This window comes from Platalea leucorodia (genome assembly GCF_965183815.1).
Source record: "Platalea leucorodia genome assembly, chromosome: 7".
Taxonomy (NCBI): domain Eukaryota; kingdom Metazoa; phylum Chordata; class Aves; order Pelecaniformes; family Threskiornithidae; genus Platalea; species Platalea leucorodia.
The window spans coordinates 24,794,824-24,814,565 of NC_138829.1; the positions used below are offsets into that span (position 1 = coordinate 24,794,824).

The 19,742-nt window shown below is 41.8% G+C and overlaps 1 protein-coding gene across 5 annotated transcripts in view; it reads right to left on the reverse strand.

Annotated features, from left to right (window-relative positions):
• The window catches only part of NRXN3 (neurexin 3), a gene marked incomplete at both ends in the record, with an annotated part of 985,035 nt that overhangs the window by 761,067 nt on the left and 204,226 nt on the right, over positions 1–19,742 (reverse strand). For 4 of the 5 annotated variants that reach the window (XM_082316885.1, XM_082316884.1, XM_082316882.1 and 1 more), the window contains one exon: positions 378–656. Coding sequence is in view for 1 of the 5 variants with exons in the window: in XM_082316881.1 (XP_082173007.1) it covers positions 378–679 (302 nt within the window). Of the gene's footprint in view, positions 1–377; positions 680–19,742 lie in introns of those variants that run through there. The other variant, XM_082316881.1, reaches the window with a different exon arrangement.

The window sequence follows — 19,742 nt, forward strand, 5'->3', positions numbered from 1 at the left end:
ACAGTAATTAAATGCAACAACAATATTACTGATAAGATTGAATCATAATTAAGGAAATAATAAAATAAAAAAGCGAGAATAGAAAAAGAGAAAAGGAAAAGGGAGATGAAAATAAAGTTATGTCACAAGTTTTTATTATTAAATCAAACTGGAAAAAACAGAAAATTAATAAAGTGGAAATGAAGATATTGCAACAGGGATAAATTCTCATCAACTACTGTTTTTCCACTGTCCTTTAGACACCAAAATCCAGAAAAGGTGGAGAAACTCTAGCAATTCCACTGAGCATCCTCATTTCTCCGTTACTTTCTCCCATCTGCCCGTCCCAATAAAACAGAACAAATTTTCCCCCAGCATTTTCTCCCCTTCACCATTACCTGCCGCAGGTTGCGTGTCACCTTAACGTCATGCCACGCGTTGTCATTGAACTTGCCATTGACTGGCTCCACAATGGCCTCGAAGGCCCCAGACCCCAGGTTAATGACCAACGAGACCGCACCATCTTTCAGGGCCAGGTTGACATAATCAGCTGACTTGCCGGTGTGCAGAATGAGCCCATTGCGTTGCCATGTCTTGAAGGAGAGAGTGATCTCATCGCTGCTGCTCTGGATGGGGTTTTGCGACAGGTCATAGCAAAGGTATTCAGAACCACGGAAAGTGGCTGTGTTCTCATCTCGCGCTGGAAAAAAAGGGAAACAAAAGAACTATTCAGCAGTCGGCCAAGAGGAGATTTAAGGTTGTCATGAAATTTCTAAGCAATCCCACAGCACTGTTAACGTTCTATACAACTATATATCATGGCATGCTAATGACTGTACAGCTCCTCTTGTAATATGGCTATCAAGAGCATTAACAGCAGGGTCCTCGGTACCGAAGAATTTCAGTGCTGTGTTTTCAGTTTCACTGCAGCACTGTCACCATAGGGACCGTTCAAAAGTATGCAGTGGAGTCTAGGAAAAGTACATTTAAAGACACTGCTATAAAGACACTTCAAATCCTTTTTGGGAGAACGATGTAAAGCTCTATTATTCACAACATGACCGTCACGTATGCATTTTTCCAAAAGAAACCAACATTCCCCAAAGATAAGTATTTAGATTCATTGCTAATGTCATCTGAACTTATCCTAATCCATCTGCCAGGCAATCTAAGACAGGCATCAGAATATAATCTGGACAGAGCTGCCCCTTTCTTTCAACTGAATGAGAGACCAAGCAGACAAGAGAGCCACATGAAGTATCATATAGTTTCCTTCTCTGAAAGCATGAGGGAAGGCCACACAAAACATTTTGTCCACAGCCGTAAGTAACGATGTTGCTGGTAAACACGTGTCAGAACTTTGCCTGTTTGATCACCTTACCCAGAAAACCTGTACTAGACAAGCATATCTTCTTTCATACAGCAAAAAGAAACATGGGGGAGATATTCACAGCACATGACATGAAATAGTTCCTCATTAAGAAAAAAAAAAAAATCTCTTATGTACAGTAAGGAAAATGACTGAACTAATTTCTTAGCAACTGAAGGCAGCATTTGAATACCATAAAAATCCTTCATGTGAGCTGGAAGTCTGCTTCCCAGTACCTGGGCCTCCACAGTCAGTCGGAGCCAGCTCTGCTGCCGTAGCGCGCTCACGTGACTCGAGCCAGCTGCGTACCCTGGTTTTGCCCAGTGGAAGAAATACAGGACAGTGATGGTAAAGCTTGCAGGAGGGCTGTCTGTACCCATTCCTACCAGTGCTATCTGGGGGAAAATTGTACTTACAGTGGAGTCTATACAGATCCCCCCCACTCCATACTGCAGCACCTTTCTGACTCCCAGCTGTGAAAGTGAGTCTGAGCACGAAAAACTAGATGGTACAAACAGTCAAGCTATCATTGATTGCAATCTGCCGCATAAGGCAAGTGCTGGTGCTATTGACATTAATAGCATTTTTCTGCTTCATTTTGTCTCATTTAGTAATCCTAATACAGATTAGCCAGAATTTATTTGTACAAGACTGAAGGGAAAATACTTGTTGTCAAAGCTGGTCTTAAAAAATAACTACATAGTAAAATCTGTGCCCTCCCAGCATGAAACAGTGGTGACAAAACAGCACAGTGTTGCAACATGAGCATATATCATCCTCAAGTGATAGGTCTGCTTTAAGCAGAGACTTTTGCAGTCTTGATTGAGGGTATCACAGAAGGAACTCATTAAAAAATCTGGGCGATTTGAAGGCAGCAGTAATGTGTGTTTCTACACAATAATTTGTTGTAAGCGAACCATGTGTCTATACACCCCTGTGAGCAAACAGTAAGACAAATTACTCCATGCAAAAGTACAGGTTGGAAGCCAGCTCAAAATCAGCTTTACAAAAGAAGACGTGAGGGCCCCAGTGGACAAATTGAGTACAAGTCAGCAGTGCCTGCCCTTTCAGCAAAGGCCAGCTGCATCCTGGGCTCTGTTACCAAGAATGCAGCCAGCAGGCCGACGGGAGCAATTCTTCCCCTAACGGACACTTGTGAGATCACATCAGGAGTAGTCTGTCTAGTATTGAGCTCCCCTGTAGAAAAATGGCTTCAACATACTGAATTGAGTCCAGCAAACAGCTACCACAACACTCAAGGTGCAGAGTGAGTGATGTGTATGGAAAGGCTGAGAGAGCTGGGTTTGTTCTGCCTCAAGGAGAGACAACTCAAGGGAAACCTTACTGCTCTCTGCAAGGAGTTAATGGGACAGCATAGAGAAGATGGCGCCAAATTCTTCTCAGAGGTCTGCAGAAAAAGGATGAGAGGCAACAAACACAGCTGGAATACAAGAAATTCTCATTCTATACAAAAAAACATTTCATCTTGAGGATGGTCAAACACTAGGAAGGGCCTAGAGAGACTGTGAAATCTCTGTCCTTCAGAATACAAAAAAACTTGATTATGCACAGTCCTGAGCTGCCTGCTCTAACTGGACCTGTTCTGAGCTAGTGGTTGGACTACACAGCCCCCAGAGGTCCTTTCCAAATTACTTGGTTCTGTGATTCTCTTCTGAATACATTTAACTACCACCAAGGAGTGCATATGCTTGTCTCAAGTGTTCAACCAGCCTAAGCACAGAGGGCTGATATTGATTGCCGTTCTGGAAGTCAGAGCTGAGCGCTTAACAACCCTCTCCACGATGGTAATTCCTCTGCCTAGTCACTCCTGATCCATCGGAAGGGAACATGTTACAATCAAGTCGGACACATGCTCTATGTACCTGCGGGTAATTCCCAGCAAATAGCTGGCATCTGAGGGCAGGAGTCAAACGCAATCATTATGACTGAGCCTTTTCCCATAGCTGTAGATGTGCGAGGCACTGAATACACATTTGACATCTTTGGGAAGGGGGGCACAGGGGGTTGATTGTTCACTCAGTACAAGACATATTAATAGTGCTCATTTACACTTTCTCAGCCACTTAGACGAAATCTCACCGGTCTACTCAGTACAAAGAAGGCAGCAAAGAGTAGATTAGAAACCTAAACGGTAATTTAAGGCAACCACTGCAGATTCATCAAAACAGAGCAGGGAAAATTCAGAGAGATATTACTCTTACTTTTACCACTGGTTTTAATATAATGTGCTATCAACCCACCCTTACGTGCAACTACATCATTTGCCTGTTTCTTCCAGTCATCTGCTGCTGACCCTTGTCACAGATGGGATTCTGGACCTGATCCATCTTTGTCTCCTTCCTGTTCTTGGGAGAATGTCACCTATTTCCATTTCATAGGTTGTTACGGGGTTTTTTTCTTCCTCCTGTGGCTGCTCTGGATAGACATTCAAATTTGCTGATCACCACACACTAAAATCTCTCTGGGGTTCACTGGCCAATCCAAACTCACGCCTGTTCACCCCATGCCTCATAAGCACAACGCCCAAGGCCAACATACTCTTTAAAACTGTATTCTCCAAACCACTAACTCCTAAACAGTTTACCAGTAGCCACGTGGATGACTGGTTTACCAGTCTCATGAAAGGCTTTAGTGCACAGGTTAGGCTCCAGTCACCAAAAAGCTTGACCGCGTATTCCTCCAAGCTACAACACAGTAGCCTGTGTCAGGCCACATGAAAGGCTTTTTACCAAGCACAGCTTTTTCATGCTGTCCTGCCTGTTAGGATGCTCTGACATATGCGATGGCTCCGACCATAAAGCACATGAGAATTACCAGAGAGCATGGAGTGGGGGAAAAAGGGATACAGGTTCTTTCCACAATGTATGAAGAGAAAAAGCCCTGAGTAGGCTGCAGGTCTCACAGTATTTCCATATGCTTTCAGGCACAGTCTGGTGACATCTGGAAGACTAGATAGTGGTGAACCGCTTGTTATTTGTTAGCTTGTGACCCTTGTGCTGTGCATTTCTGAAGGCTCCACAAATTGCACTGTGATATTTATGACTTCTATATTCTTTAAACAGTGGTAGTGTACCAAGGAGCCTCTGCATAGCAAGCCGGCTAACCTAGAACAGCTAAACTTAAGGCCCAACTCAAAGTCAACAGGAATCCTTAGTTTATGTTACATGGAGCAACAGATCAAACCCTGGTTTTGCTGGGATGTGAAACCCTGTATATAGTAAGTGATATTAACTTGAATTGATGATCTAGCTGCTCAAGGGTGACAATGCAACTGCATAAAATAACATTTACTTAAAACAGCATTTAGAATATGTTTGCAAACTCTTGATTTATACATGATATGGAAGATTTAATTTTTAACTCAGTTAATACTAGACAGATTTACAAAAATCAGAATCTGAGAGCAGGTTAGCACATGTAAGCAATTAAATCTTCCATTTCACTCATTAATATTAATCTAAACCCATTATTTATTTTCCAACACATTCACATAACTAAATTTTCTGCAACAGCTGGGATTTGCAGAGATCCAAGACCTATGCAAAACTCCACATTCAGACTTAAACCCTTGACATATTCAAAGCCTCACAGAAATCACCAGAGTAGAAGCAAAACCCAGGATCTTCAAACTGACCAACACAGACCTTTTCCTTGAATGAATGGAGTCACCCATCACTTTAAGAAGCGGGAAAGTGTACCCCTTTTCTGACTAATCACTAACAGGCACATCTAGCACATTAAGCAGTTATCATCACCACTCCACTGCAAAACCAATTTTGCAAGTCTCAGATCTATACCTGTTCAAATCCCCAAGTCAACTATCAGTACATGCTGCAGGCTGACAGCAAAAACAGAAACAAAAACATGGCCAACAACTGGTCACTTTTTAAGTACCACCTCCTAAGAGCACAGGAGCAGGCAATTCCAAAATGTCGGAAGTCAAGCAGGCGAGGTAGAAGGCCAGCTTGGCTGAGTAGGGATCTTCTAGAACTAAGGTGAAAAAAGAAAACATATGGCCAGTGGAAGCAAGGTCAGGTGACATGGGAGGACTAGAGAGGCTGTTCACCACTGTAGGGAAGAAATTCACATGGCCAAAGCTCAGTTAGAGCTGAAGCTGGCCAGTACTGTGAGGGACAATAAAAAGGGCTTTTTAAAATATGTTAATAGCAAAAGGCAGGCCAGAAATAACATTGGCCCATTACTTGATGAGCATGGTCACCTCACAAACAGTGACATAGACAAAACAGAGATGTTTAATGCTTTCTTTGCCTCGGTCTTCAACACCGATGATGGGCTCTGGGACCCCCAGAGCCCTGGGCTAGAGAACCATGACTGTGAGAATGATAAACTCCCAACCAACCCCAAACTTGTGTGGGATTTGCTGCTCCAGCTGGATCCGTGTAAGTCAATGAGGCCCGATGGGATTCATCCAAGGGTACTTAAAGAGCTGGCTGATGTCACAGTGAGACCTCTCTCAATGATTTTTCAATGGTCTTGGGAATCTGGAGGGGTCTCAGTTGACTGGAAGCTGGAAAACATTGTCCCAATCTTCAAGAAGGGCAACAGAGATGACCCAGGTAACTACAGGCCTGTCAGTCTCACCTCTGTGCCTGGCAAAATTATGGAGAAGATTATTCTATTGAAAAACACCTGAAAGACAATGCAGTCATTGGTCCCAGCCAGTGCTCTTTAATGTCTTCATAAATGACTTGGATGCAGGACTGGAAGGACTACTATCTAAGTTTGCCAATGACACAAAATTGGGAGGAGCTGTTGACATTCTTGAGGACAGAGAGGTCCTGCAGAGAGATCTAGACAAATCAGAGAGCTGGAAAATCCCCAACCGTATAAAGTTTAACAAGGGCAAGTGCCCTTTTTTTGCACCTGGGACATGGCAACCCTGGGTGTACATACAGGCTAGGGAACGAGAGGCTGGAGAGCAGCACTGTGGAGAGGGATCTGCGGGTTCTGGTCGACGGCAAGTTGAACATGAGCCAACAGTGTGCCCTGGCAGCCAAGAGGGCCAACTGTGTCCTGGGGTGCATCAAGCACTGTATTGCTAGCCGGTTGAGGGAGGTGATTTTCCCGCTCTACTCTGCACTGGTGCGTCCTCATCTTGAGTGCTGTGTGCAGTTTTGGGCACCACAGTACAAAAAGGATACAAAGCTACTGGAGAGTGTCCAGAGGAGAGCCACAAAGATAGTGAAGGGTTTAGATGGGAAGCTGTACGAGGAGCGGCTGAAGTCACTTGGTCTGTTCAGCCTGGAGAAAAGGAGACTGAGGGCAGACCTCATCGCAGTTTACAGCCTCCTCACGAGGGAAGGAGGAGGGGCAGGTGCTGATCTCTTCTCCCTGATGACCAGTGATAGGACCCAAGGGAACAGCAGGAAGATATGCCAGGGGAGGTATAGGTTGGACATTAGGAAAAAGTTATTCACCCAGAGGGTGGTGGAGCACTGGAACAAGCTCCCTTGGGAGGTAGTCACAGCGCCAAGCCTGACAATTTTCAAGAAGCATTTGGACAACACCCTCAGACATATGGTGTGAATTTTGGGGTTGTCCTATTCAGGGACAGGAGTTGGACTCAATGATCCTTGTAGGTCTCTTCCAACTCAGGGCATTCTATGATTCTATGATTATACCTACCTAAGCCAAGCTCCTGGCTCTTCTCATCCCTGCAGAAACCCCAGAGCTTGCTGAGTCTCAGGTTCCCAGGAGAGGTAAAGACTGGGGATCTTTCCATATTGTGTATGGCTATACTGCCTGTTCAGGAGAGCCAGATAGTAATTTTAACTTCAGGTCTTTTGTGAAAAGCTGTTGCTATGTGTTCCTGTCAAAGCTCTTTCTACAAAGAAGAACTCAAATATTCAGAATTCACAGCATCAGTAGAAGTAGAGAAACCTTGGCATTTTGATTTATCTATGAGGAAACCGATGCACAGACATTTTAATGGATTTACTCATGGCCACCAAGAAAATCAATAGTAAAGGAAGCATTTGAGTTCAGGAACTCCTAGCTCCCCATCCTGGGCTCATTCCACAGGTTCTCATACATTTGTGAAGGGAAACCAACCTCCTATTTTTCTCCAGTCCTGCCAGGAAGTCACCCCAGCAAAGTGTGGAGCAGAGGAGCCTCCAAAGTTTTGGATGATGCCTGAAAATAAATACTTCATGACTGTGAAGCTGAAAACAGCAAATCCTAGAAGCACTGATTCTGCCCAAGGGCATGAAGTTTAATACTCAATAAAGGTAGCATCTCATGTAACAGGATTTCTGGCCTCAGACACAATTAGGAAATATTTAGAAAAATATGAAATGGACAGTGACTTTCCTGAAGTCTCCTGAAGAAAATGTCAAGCAGCTCTCTTAAAAACAAAAGTCAGTTGCTCACCCTCTCATCTTCTATCAAAACCCACTGCATTACAGGTGTACTCTGAGGCAGTCCCTGTCTCACTGGGGTCTGGTTTACAGTCAACATTGGAGCATGTCTTCTGTCGGTGAGGAAAGCAAACTCTCCGCGCTGCTTCACAATTAATAACCACTCCAGTGTTTGGTGGGATTTACCTTATCTGAGTGGTTTGCTGTGCTTTGCACAGAAGAGCTGGTGCTGTCTGATAATCTAGGAATGGTCTAACACTGTCAAGCGTCAGGCTTCTCTGCCAAAGCAGTGTGCATTAATGACAGAGGCAGCAGAACAGCCAGGTACTCCCTTGACCTTTTGTCAAACAGAGGTCAACAAGGAAAATAGTATTTACAGGAACCTTTTCTCCCTACCATTTAACAGTTCTCTATAACTTCGGAAAATCCTACAGACATGGAACTTGTCTTAAGGAAAAAAAACTGCTTCCAAAGTTGTCCACTGACCACAGAACTGTTACTAAACCAGAGGACTACCATCCACCATGACAGAAAAAAACAAACAAACAAACAAACAAACCTCATCATGAATCCAAAACACAGAAGGAAAAATACCAGTATACTCAAAAGGTATTGTGGATAGATAATTAAGTTAGTGCAATAAGGATGTAACAGTGTTATAAACATAGAGCTATGCAGAAGGGCTAAGTGCAAGGAGGGAAAAAAAAGCAGTTGTTCTCACTGTTGGCATTAGTCCTGCTGCTTAAATGATGGGCCCTCTTTACCTGAGGACACGCTAGTGGAATCAGTAAAGTATTACAGCAGAGCTGTGGTACTCAGTGGCTACGAACTTACTGCATTTGGGCATCAGGTATGATGCAGCATGACATTTAACACAAGGAAACTATCTAATTTATTTCTGATGGGATGACTGGCTAACATCACTAGCAAGCACAATTGAACTCAGTGTTTCTGGGCAGAAATTTTGCATCAGTCTTCCTGTACTGATGAAATTAACAGGTATTCCTGCTTTGTCACTGTATAGCTGGGAATGGACATGAATAAATGTCTTTGTGCCAGTGTGTGTATCTTTGCCCCCTTTCAATACTAAGTCTTACGCCATAAACAACAGACCTAAAGTTTTAAAATTCTAACTGAACTATAGGACATCTTTTGACGCGAGTCATAAAAAAGTCTGGAAAGAATAAATTCTACATATGAGCCATGTGAACTAAGGGAAAAATAGACTTAGAAGCTATTCTGGATGATGAACCATGAGAGATCAAGGTATCACTTCCCAAAGGATGGAGCAGAACCCCAGTCTGGGCAAACCCGCATGAACTCTACTAAGAGGTAATTCTGCTCTGGGCAGAAGGGTTGTCCTGGGAGTCACCTATAATAGCTATGATCCTCAACAACGTTACAGAACGATTTATGTTCCAAGTCACTTTCACATGCATCTGATGTTCCCTCTAAGGTTAGGGGAGGAGAAACTGTACGTCAAATATCACAGAAAATAAGTCAGGCAACACCTCTGAAGGACAAGAAAGGTGAACTATTCCCATCACCCTCCAAAAGAGTTGTCCAGCGACTGAATGCTGAAACCCTAATGAAAGCCCACAGAAGCAGTCAAAGCAGCTCACCCAGATTCATGTTATTAAAACAAAGCTGGATAGTTCACTAACAATCAGGCTGTTATTTTAAAAAGATGGTGACAGACTCCAGTAATAGCTAAACAGCAGATTACTGCATCCTCCATTAAGTTGTCCAAATCCTTTTGTTGCATTTCTCCTTTCTAGCCTTTGGGCAGGAAAAATAACACATCCAAATAGTTCTGTTTTTTCTAGTCTGAACATTCTTCACATCACCTGATTGAATCAGTGACACCACTAATCAAACCCTCTTACAAGGTCCCATGCTCTCTCCCTCACATACACACTTCTGTGCTCTCAATAGTCAAAAGCAAATATTTGTTTGAAAAGTCTTACAGAGCTCATTTAATTATTTAGATACATAAGAAATAGCGTGTGAAACATTATTCTATGCACGGAGCATCTTCTAAGCATCACCAACAGTGATACTGATATGTGGAAGCTTTGAGCATCATTTATACTCCACAAACTGTAAAGTAAGAACATCTAAGTCATCTGAATGTCATAATGAGATAACTGAACTGATTGCATTGATAAAACCTTATAAAAAGAATATTACTTCTAACTTCAAGGAAATTATGGGAATAAATTTTGAGAAGAAAAAGAATTTTTACTGTTGGAAAAAAATTGTCAGTGAAATCATAGAAAGAGGTTATAATGGAGAAGATTAAGTGCTGAGCTGGAGTCCCACAGTAAAAAGAGCAGTTTCCCAAATGCTTACTAGCTTCAAACCATTCTGGGTAATGTTAGATTTCCCAGAAATAGTATCATTTATTGTTTCCTCAGGCCCTTCATTCTCGCTTATTGTATCTACATAATTTGTAACTTGGAAGCAGAGAAGAATCACAGTAACATCAGAAACCGTGTAGGTAAGAGTCAATGGAGAACAACATCTCATCATGTTTCAGAGATGCAAAGAGCAACATTAGCCTAGGAGCTCAAAGCAACAGTGAGATGCACTCAACAGTCGGTGCTCTTTCAGTGCCAAACTCAAATTTTGCACATAGTGTAGCAGTTCTGATCTTACTTAAAGAGCTCTTTCATCTCACCAGTAAGAGCAAAGGAAGCATTATGTTACACCAGAGAACATCAAGTGCCTAGCATGAATCATGCCCTCTCCTCCGTTATCTGCTGCTTTACACATTACCCTTTGAGTCTAAAGGAAAATGCTTATTAAAAGGTCCTCAAATTTAAGCCCAGAAGAGATTAAGGAGACTTGGCAATACAATGAATGTTTGTCTTTTTGTCAAACCTTACTAATCCATTATTTCCCTGAGCTCCAAAGCTCTTAATGAAAACAGGAGGAAGAACTGCTTTCTCTAAAGATACTGCATGAGATTTCCAGAGCTGCAGGTTCCACCTCTGCTTGCTGCTGCCTATGTCCTTGGACGATGCTCTTTGGGCTGGCTCCAACACAGAGGAGGCTCTGACCCCTTGGACTGCAAACCATGCCTAAGAGGTCCAGAACCAGCCCAGCAAAGTGAGTTAGCCCTCCTGAGGAACTTGGGCCACTGCACAGCAAAGACTGAGAGCAAAGGGAGGGAACAGGCTATGACAGTGCCTGAATCTTTAACCCAAAGAAAGGATGAATATCCCCTAGGCTCCTGATCCTCAAACAGCTGACACATACTATCTAATGGCAAACAAATAAAGCAGTTTTTATGTATCGCTTTCACGTATCAATGACAGAGCTAATAGTCTGTTCGAAGCATGACTGCTTTAAATTTCTGCAGTATGCACCTATTAAATATAAAGTTGAAGTTCACACTATCTAAACAAATGAAAATTCACACAAAAAACTATTTTGCTTCTCAACCCTGGAAGATTCCTTCACTCAACAGTATATCTCTGTCCTTTCAACAAAATCTCTTCTGAGAGGGGGAAAAAAAAAAAAATAAAATAAGAGTATCACAGAAAATCTCCTAGTTAGTCCACATATTCAGCATAGGCAGAGATTATTTAAACCTAGATTCATCAATAATATGATCCACAGATTCCCTACTCACTCTCTAAACCATCTTTTCTGTCGTTTTCTAAAGGGAAGCAGAAAATAGAAGGATCTAAAGAAGAATCTGAACCTGTGTGAATGAACCATTTACTACACAAATCACCCACCACAGCATCATTTGCTCCTGAAAAATGCATTCATGCAACCTTTTAGCTAAAATGCTTTGATGACAAAAGTATTAGTACTACAATAATGAAAATGAATAAATAAGATGACATATGTCTACAAAAGATTATAGCATATGGTTGGTAACATCATTTTTTAAATTGCTCACCAAAATTGATCTAAATGACTAACTACAGGTGTAGAAGTCAGAACCCGAGCATTTTATCCTCGACTTTGCCACTGATTTACTGTGCAACCTGAGGCACTTAATTAACCTCAGCTGCCTCCATCTGTACTACAAAGATAACAAAAATATAGGTGAAGTCCTTGAGACCTACGGGAAAAGAATGTTCTACGAGTTTAATAAAACTACTCTGCGAAATAAGAAATATTCCACATCTGTGAGGAGAAGCCACATGCCTATGCAGTGTACAGTGTCCTGGGCATCCTTTGCTCCACCTGTTTTCTGTTGCTTGCTAAGTACAAACAACTGTACCAGTATCCATGTGTGATGTTGCATTCTCTGCCATTTGCGAAGAAACAATAAACTCCATGTATTGGTCTGACTGTGGCACTATGTACTTAGAGCTGTGCTTGTTATTCATGTTCTGATCAACTGGACAAAGAGACAAAAAAACAATCCTGCAACAATGTCTTGCTTAACCCAAAATGAAATTTAACAATTTTGTTTTACATTTCCCTAAAAATACATTTCTTAAAAAACTAGAGCTCCATTTTAAAATAAAAGCATGAAACATGTTTATTTTGAAATGAGTGATGCTGAATAAATCAGTTTTAAAAAATAATTTGCCTGAAACAATTTGATATATTCATATGAATTCACAATTTGTTTTGGATGAACAAAGTATACTTTTTTCTTTTCATTTCTCTGAACAACTTTCCTACTCTCACTCCCAGCTCCAGAAGGTGTAGGAAAAGCAAAGTGTTGCTACTAATTTTGTCAAGAGCTCAGATACCATGATGGTGTGCTGGGCATAAGAACTCCTCTGGATTCCTTACTGCTGAGCACGGGTGAGGACAATTCCCATTGCTACCGTACTTACTTTTTCTTATGTTTTTATTTTGCTCTGCATTTCTTCTAGTTTACTTATTTTCCTGGTGCATCATTCTAAAACATAAAGGATGCCAGTCTCTGAACACATCACCCAGCAGAAATCTTTCCTTACAGACTGAACATTCAGCAAAGTGCAAACTGACCAGAGAGAGAACATCGCAGCACCATGAACATAAAACTCAAGATTTAACATATTCACCAGCCCTGCTCTCATAGAGGTATCTCTGCTGCTGGGTTGTTAACTGACCCCTCTGCCCTTCTGTGGAGAAGACGCATGACAGTACAGCAGGGTAAGAGCGTGCAACTCTACAACTAATATCTTAATTCAGTAGCTTTTTATCTTACGTACTCCATTGAACAGAAGTGCCGTTGTTTAATACGGACCATGCTTTTTTAAAAAACTGAAGCAACTTGCATGCCAACGTTATATTCACCACCTAAGAGAGATTTACTATTCTTCAGCAGCAATCTGTATCCTAGTTACAATCCCCAGTTTCACACTACCCTTACTCTTCTAGCCTATTAAAAACAGAAGTCAAACACCAAATACTAATCCTGATGCTAAATATTTAGACCTGTTTATTATTGGGTGTAGATTCAAGAGCGCTAACATTCAGCTAACCAAACACGATGCACTTGTGGCATTTTTGTTCCTTACCATACTGAAGACAAGGTCTTTCCCAAACTTTCTGACCTTAGTAAAAAGCCATGGCAATAGGGAAGAACGTTAGGTAGCTATCACAGTCTTCCCTACATGTGTGGTAGGATTGTCCTGCTTGGGAAAAAACATGGGGACTGTTGGTGGGAGTCTTCCAAGACTAACTGCAGGCATGAACAAAAAAGATTTACACCAACACTGAGAGAAAGTAAGCTGAAGAGTGCATTCAGAACAAAAGCACATGTAGGGCGCCCAGCGGGAGGAGAAATTCCTGCTTCCATTGAAGGGCACTGTTTTAGAAAACTGCTGGAAGCTCTCAAAGAAGGGGGCTGGAAGGACAGGAGCAGAGAGGCAGCACTGGAAGAGGCGTGCATGTGTGCTTGTGCGTGCACATGTGCTTGTGTTAGCAGCAGCCTTCCAGCAGGCGTCATGCTTGCTGTTGAGCAGGGAGCCCTTTGGGCATCCTTCCAGAGTGAAGTGTGAATAGGAAAATAGTTAACGCTAATCACTGTAATAACACAATAATGATCCACAAAATTATCCTTTTCAATACCAGCGAGCGGTATTGAAAGCCATGCCCATGGGAAAGGGGAGATGCGAAGGAAGGTGAAAAGCAAAAGTGAAGCGGAAGAGAGATGCAGAGCGGGGCAGAGCAGCGCATGAGACTGGTATCACAGAGATGCGGTAACGTCAGCTCCTCACAGCCTCAGTATTACTGGAGAGTGTGTACATGTGGAACCCCAGTACTGCCACAGTATTACTGGAGAGTGTGTACATGTGGAACCCCAGTACTGCCACAGTATCAAAAAATACACTGCCAAACCCTAGTGCTGCCCTTCATTTATGCTCGTTGTGAGACATCATTAAGATCATTTATGGAAGTAGCAGTATCCAAACCCAATTTGAAGCACAACGACTCTTCTCAAAACAAAGCCACAGGCAAGGGACTGTTCCAAGCTGGCAGAGCAGCTTTGGCCAGTAATTATTTAGGGGCAAAAACGTGTGCATTTTTATGCAACAAGAAAGAGGCTAGGCTTCTACTATGTCTATACAGCAGTAAGTTCATGTGTGTTTACCAGGGCAGTGGACGAGTATATACAGGTATAGACAGTACAGTTGCACAGCATATTTCTGTGGAAAGGCAGATAAAGTGCATCTGAACAAACACAATATAGACACATAAAAAAGAGATATGCCCTTTGTTACAGCATGAAAGGAAGCAGGCACTGGTGTGAAACGATTTACAAGACAGTGAGAAACACACAAAACCACCTTAGAGCAGCTGTGCATGCATACATGTAAAATGTGGGAGAATTAACATCCTTGTACACCTTATAGTGCACATATGAGGGCAGCAATGAAATGCATCTCCCCCACATAACTTCAGGGCATCCACACGTGAGGACTTACACACACACGTATGTCACAGAGAAAATGAATACATGTCTTGACCAGGTATAGATATAGGAGTGAATGCACACAATCTCAGGGTGTAAGCACAGACGTCCATGGTGCGCGAGGATGCAAGCGTGGTGGAAGCGTACCGAGCTCCGGCATTGCGCGCGGGGGCGAGAGGGAGGGTGTGCCAGTGTTTCTGGCGCATGCTCCAACTTCATCCTGGGCTTTTTCCCTTCCTGCTTTAGGTTTTTTTCTGCGGCAGAGCAGACTCCATGTCTACAGGGAAGGTGCTTAATGAGTCAAATCCAATCTCTCGAATGCCTTATCAGTTGTGGACAGGCCTGTTTCTGACAGCTGACCTTTCCCACTGCACGCCGCTGAAAAACCCATACACCACAAACAATTAACACAATGCTGAAAACATAAAGCTTAAGGAAGAGAAGACTCTAGACCGTTACAGGCAGCACTACAGAGAGAAGGGAGAGAGTGATGCACATAAAAATGACAGAGAGCAGATATACAAGGGTTTGATTCCACCTTATTTTGCCACACACACCCTTTATTGCCTTCTTTACAGCTTGGCTGTAGCAAAGCTATGTGCAAAAACAAGGCCGATGTAAAACAAGAAAGGAAAGCAGAGAGGGCAGGGAACACTTTTGTGAGGTATATAGTGACATTAAGCCCATGCACAAATAAATACATGTCTGTGTCAATATATGCAAAGCTGATAGAAGGAGCAAAGTTCCTTACTAGAAAACAAAAGCACACAGAGCAGAGGAGGTGAAGACAAGTATCACCCTGCCATCCTATACCTCTGCTGTTGTGGGACTAGCTCCTAACAGCACATAAACACATTCATTAAGAGAGCTAAACTGCATACACCTGAGCTAGGAACCTCGAAAATAATAAAATCTATCAAATAGTCTCTTCTAATAATGATAAGGAGGCTCATCCCATGAAGAGTGCAATTCCAGTTCCAAGTAAGCAGGAGACTGCTTCTCTTGGGAGGCACAAACACCTAAACATAAAGTGGATGGTCTAGTCAGTTGTCCAAAGGATTTGCTGCCCAGGAAAGGCTCAGAGAGAATCTGCATGTTCTCAGCTCTGCTGCCAGCTCAGTGTGAGACTTGGGCAGACCATACACATTGCATTTTCTCAAGTCTCTCTTCACTAACGTAATTTGCTTTAATAGCTGCATGCCACCAACATGCTTGAAGATCAAGAACAACATATCTCAAATTTCAAGACCAAATCCTAGGCACTCAGAATTCACATGCTAATTTGAAAAAGTAGATGTCAATCTTTTGCGCAGTAGTCTTCTTGCATGTGCAAAAGACAGCACAGCCTACTGTTAACAAATATTTTGGTTTTTTACTATTATTGCATTGCGATAACAGGGACTCTAAAAAGGACATGCTCTTCCATTTTAGTAACTCCCTATACGTACAGAATGGGAGCTAGATGACACTGAGGAAAGTTCACAGAATAAAAGTTTGCCAGAAGCTCCACAAAAGTCATCTGAAAATGGCATCTAATTCATCTAGGCACTTGTGGAAAACTAAACATGCTTTTGAAGATTTTTACATGCAATCCAGACAAGACTGAGAAATAGGGTTGGGTTAAGAGGTACAGAAAGTCATCTGAGGTCAGACAGTGGGGGAAGCTCAACAGCAATGCAATAAATGCTTCAGTTTAGCATCTCTATCAGGTAAAGATGATGATGAACAGAAAAGGTACTTAGGCAAAAGTATTCCAGCTGATCACTGGATGTATACACGATCTCTTCAAACCCCACCAAACCAAAAAATCTTGAAAATAAATATTTCATTATGGTGGTGGTCTTTTGTGTTCAAGTGAAAAAGTTATATCATGATTGTAATCGTTTCTTGGCTATTTCCTTGTGGTATTTTGATATATACATATTATATGCATTTATTTCAATGCAATAAAAAAAATCATGCTCAGTATATATTGTAAATCTCTTAAAATAGTTACCAGTTCACCTGTTTTCATAAATTTCTGAAATTATCTATGCTATTTGGAATAATAGACCACAGCTATTCTATCAGTTCATTCAAAATTAGTAACTTCATATCATCAATGAAATGACTTTCATATCTTGCTGTGACAGCAGCGAGAATGAGCCCAGCCGTTTTCATTATTTCAAGCTACTCGGTAGCACAATCTTATTAAAGCCACATACAAGTTATCAATACTGGATATCAACTAAAAAACAAAATAAAAAACAAGAGCCAAATCAGTGCTTCTCTTCAGTACTATAAGCCAAACTCTGAACTCCCTGGCCCTGATAAAAATTAGGAGTAATTTTATGGTAATCAGTGAAGGTATACTGCTAGATGTAAGACAGTAATCATGCTGGTATCTGTGTTCATGTTATTTGTTCCTGAGCCTGTTGCTAGAAGGTCAGAACTGATGTAATGCTTACTCTTACAAGCAAAGCCCAGCTGCTGTAAAAATGACTTTTCAAATCTCCCTGCAGGAAATGTGACACAGCCCTTGTGTTACAACTCCTGTTGAAAATGTGTGTTTCTCTTTCAGTTCAGAAAGGTGCTGCCATTATTTTCGTGGAGATGAGGTCTCCCTGGAGGGTCTTGATTTCTGTGGTTTTCTGTTTTGGGGTTCGTTTTGTTTTAAATAGTAAAGACTCTTATTCTAATCTAAACACGAGGAGGACTTGTATCTTTTATAAATATTTTCCAACCCCTGTTTTAGTGAAGTGTTGTCCCTCTTCAAGGTGCTCCCCACACTTTAACAATTCCATTAACCCACCACCACTGGGGCCTTATGTTTTGGAACTGAAAGATGGTCAGAGGTTTTAGGAAGGAGGAATGGCAGTTTTGGTCAAGATCCACAGGGCAAACCCTTGTGTATCCTTGCACATGGCCAGGGTGAGGGATCGTTGAACCCACTGCTATGTGGAAAGGATCTCTATTTTTAAAATACAAGACAATTCTGAAAATGGACTTTGCGAAAGTAACCTCCAGAGCCTCCAGGTTAATTGTCTCTTGACAGCTATCTGGTCAAATGTGCTCAGTCCCAATAAAAATGTTTTGTTTTTTTTACCCCTGTAACTGCTAGGTGTGCCACTACTTTGTGGAGTCACAGACAAGCTGGGATCTTTTTGCACACTATCTCTAGCAACAGAATTTTGGCAGACTAAGTTCTACTCGTACCTTCATAATGCCATTATCTCTTATGGGGCTGCTGAAGGAGAACTGTTGGCAGAATTTGGCTTTGATATTGTAATTTTAAAAGCTATTCTGTTAATACATATGTCAGAACAAGTTATAACTTATTTTCTCAGAACTGTGTTGGTTTTGCAGAGCTAAGAAAAATAAGAAGGGGGAAGTTATATATAATTAACTTATATAATTAATCTATCTATATATACATATATATGCAGTTTTATCCTTACACTCAGGCAACTGGACTAAAAAACAAAAAACAAGCTCCATTAAATATTTTTCCCAATTTTACACAACTTTTTCTTGCTTGTAACTATCCTTCAATCCCACAAACAAAAGGAAACTGCATAACTTAACTACTCCGGGAGGACAAAGAAGCAAGAGAACTCTCTGCAAATAGTACATACCAATACTGAAAGCTTTTGTACCGTTACCTGACAACTTACAACATTAAGCTCCCCCATCTGCATCCCATAGAGGATCACAGTTGTTCCTGCTGCTGTCTATACACATTTCTGGAGTGTCACTTTCCTGTTTCTTTGTCCTACAGAGAACTAGCTAGATTTCAAACTTCTGCAATCTGCTTGACTTGACCATATCGTGATGCACAAATCATAAGACAGAGTTGGTGACCCCCTCACCAGCAATGTCTCCTTGAATGAGATGCCTCTACAATGAATGCTAGTTTAAAAAAAAAGTTCTCAAGTTGCAGAGATATCAGCAGATAAATGTTAGCACTGACCTTCTGTTTCTCAACGAGGGTGAATTAAGAACTCATTTTCAAGCTCTTACAAGAACTGTAGCAACTCCATAAAGTACCTTTAGTCCTGGGTGATTCTAGTGTGGTTTGTAAGTGTGCGCTGAAATTGCTTCATTTGGCAGAACTGAGGCTGCCAGGCCCCAAAAGACAAAAATGATCCTTGACAGGAATTGTGATCATCAAGAAACTACAATTTCTGATAGTCATGCAAGCATCAGTCAGAACAGGCTGTGATGAAGGACATTGGCAGTGTGGCCAGTCCTGCTTATCCTTCAAGGTGTTGCAGCCCTGCAGGCATATGAGCCTCCAAGACTCCACCTGTGCCTGCTTTTTCACCTCTATAAAAGAAATTGCTACCATCAATACATAGAGCTTTTTCTAGAGCAGACTGTATCTTGCGTGCATAGCTCTGCATCAACATTGCATAACTGTTGAGGACTACAATGCAGCTGGGCATATGATCTTTCTTAGCTGCAAAGGGAGTTTAAAGGGGCAGAAAGAAATTACAGCAATGGGAGTCTTGGCTTTTGCACATCAAGCAGTGACCCTGACTGAAAGGCTGGACCCTCGTGTTTCTGTGCAACAGGCAAGTGTGTAGAATACATCACATCAGCTACTTCATGGTAGCTGCCCACATGCATTACCTTATCCTTCAGTAAATGCAAGGCAGCTCACACCTCAATGTGAATATGCTAGGTTAACTTGCTTTCCCTTAGAATTACAAGTGTACACATGTGGTTGTTTTGGAATAGGTAAATTCATAGTCTAGCTTGCCTCAGAGTGATTTGTTATTATGGCAATAGCCTGAGTCAGCTACCTCCCTTCCACCACCACCCACCTGGTATTATTTTAAATTCTTTCAGCATTCACGTTTTTCACTAAAATGTTCTGGGACTCTTCCCAAGCTCCCTGGGTAGTGCTAAAGATGAAGGCACTGTTTCCCGCGTTAAACTTCAAATCTCAGTGGCTCCAGCCCTCTTTCACCCCCTTGGTTGCATCTTCTGTGAATCACTAACTCATAAACACAATCCATAACCTGTAACATCTTAGTTCATCAGTTATTTCCTTACCGCTGCATCTGCCTGCCTGAGCTGTTAAGCTTCCACTGGGATCGACATAAGCCTTTGATAAAGGAATGTTTGTTTGCTAACTGCT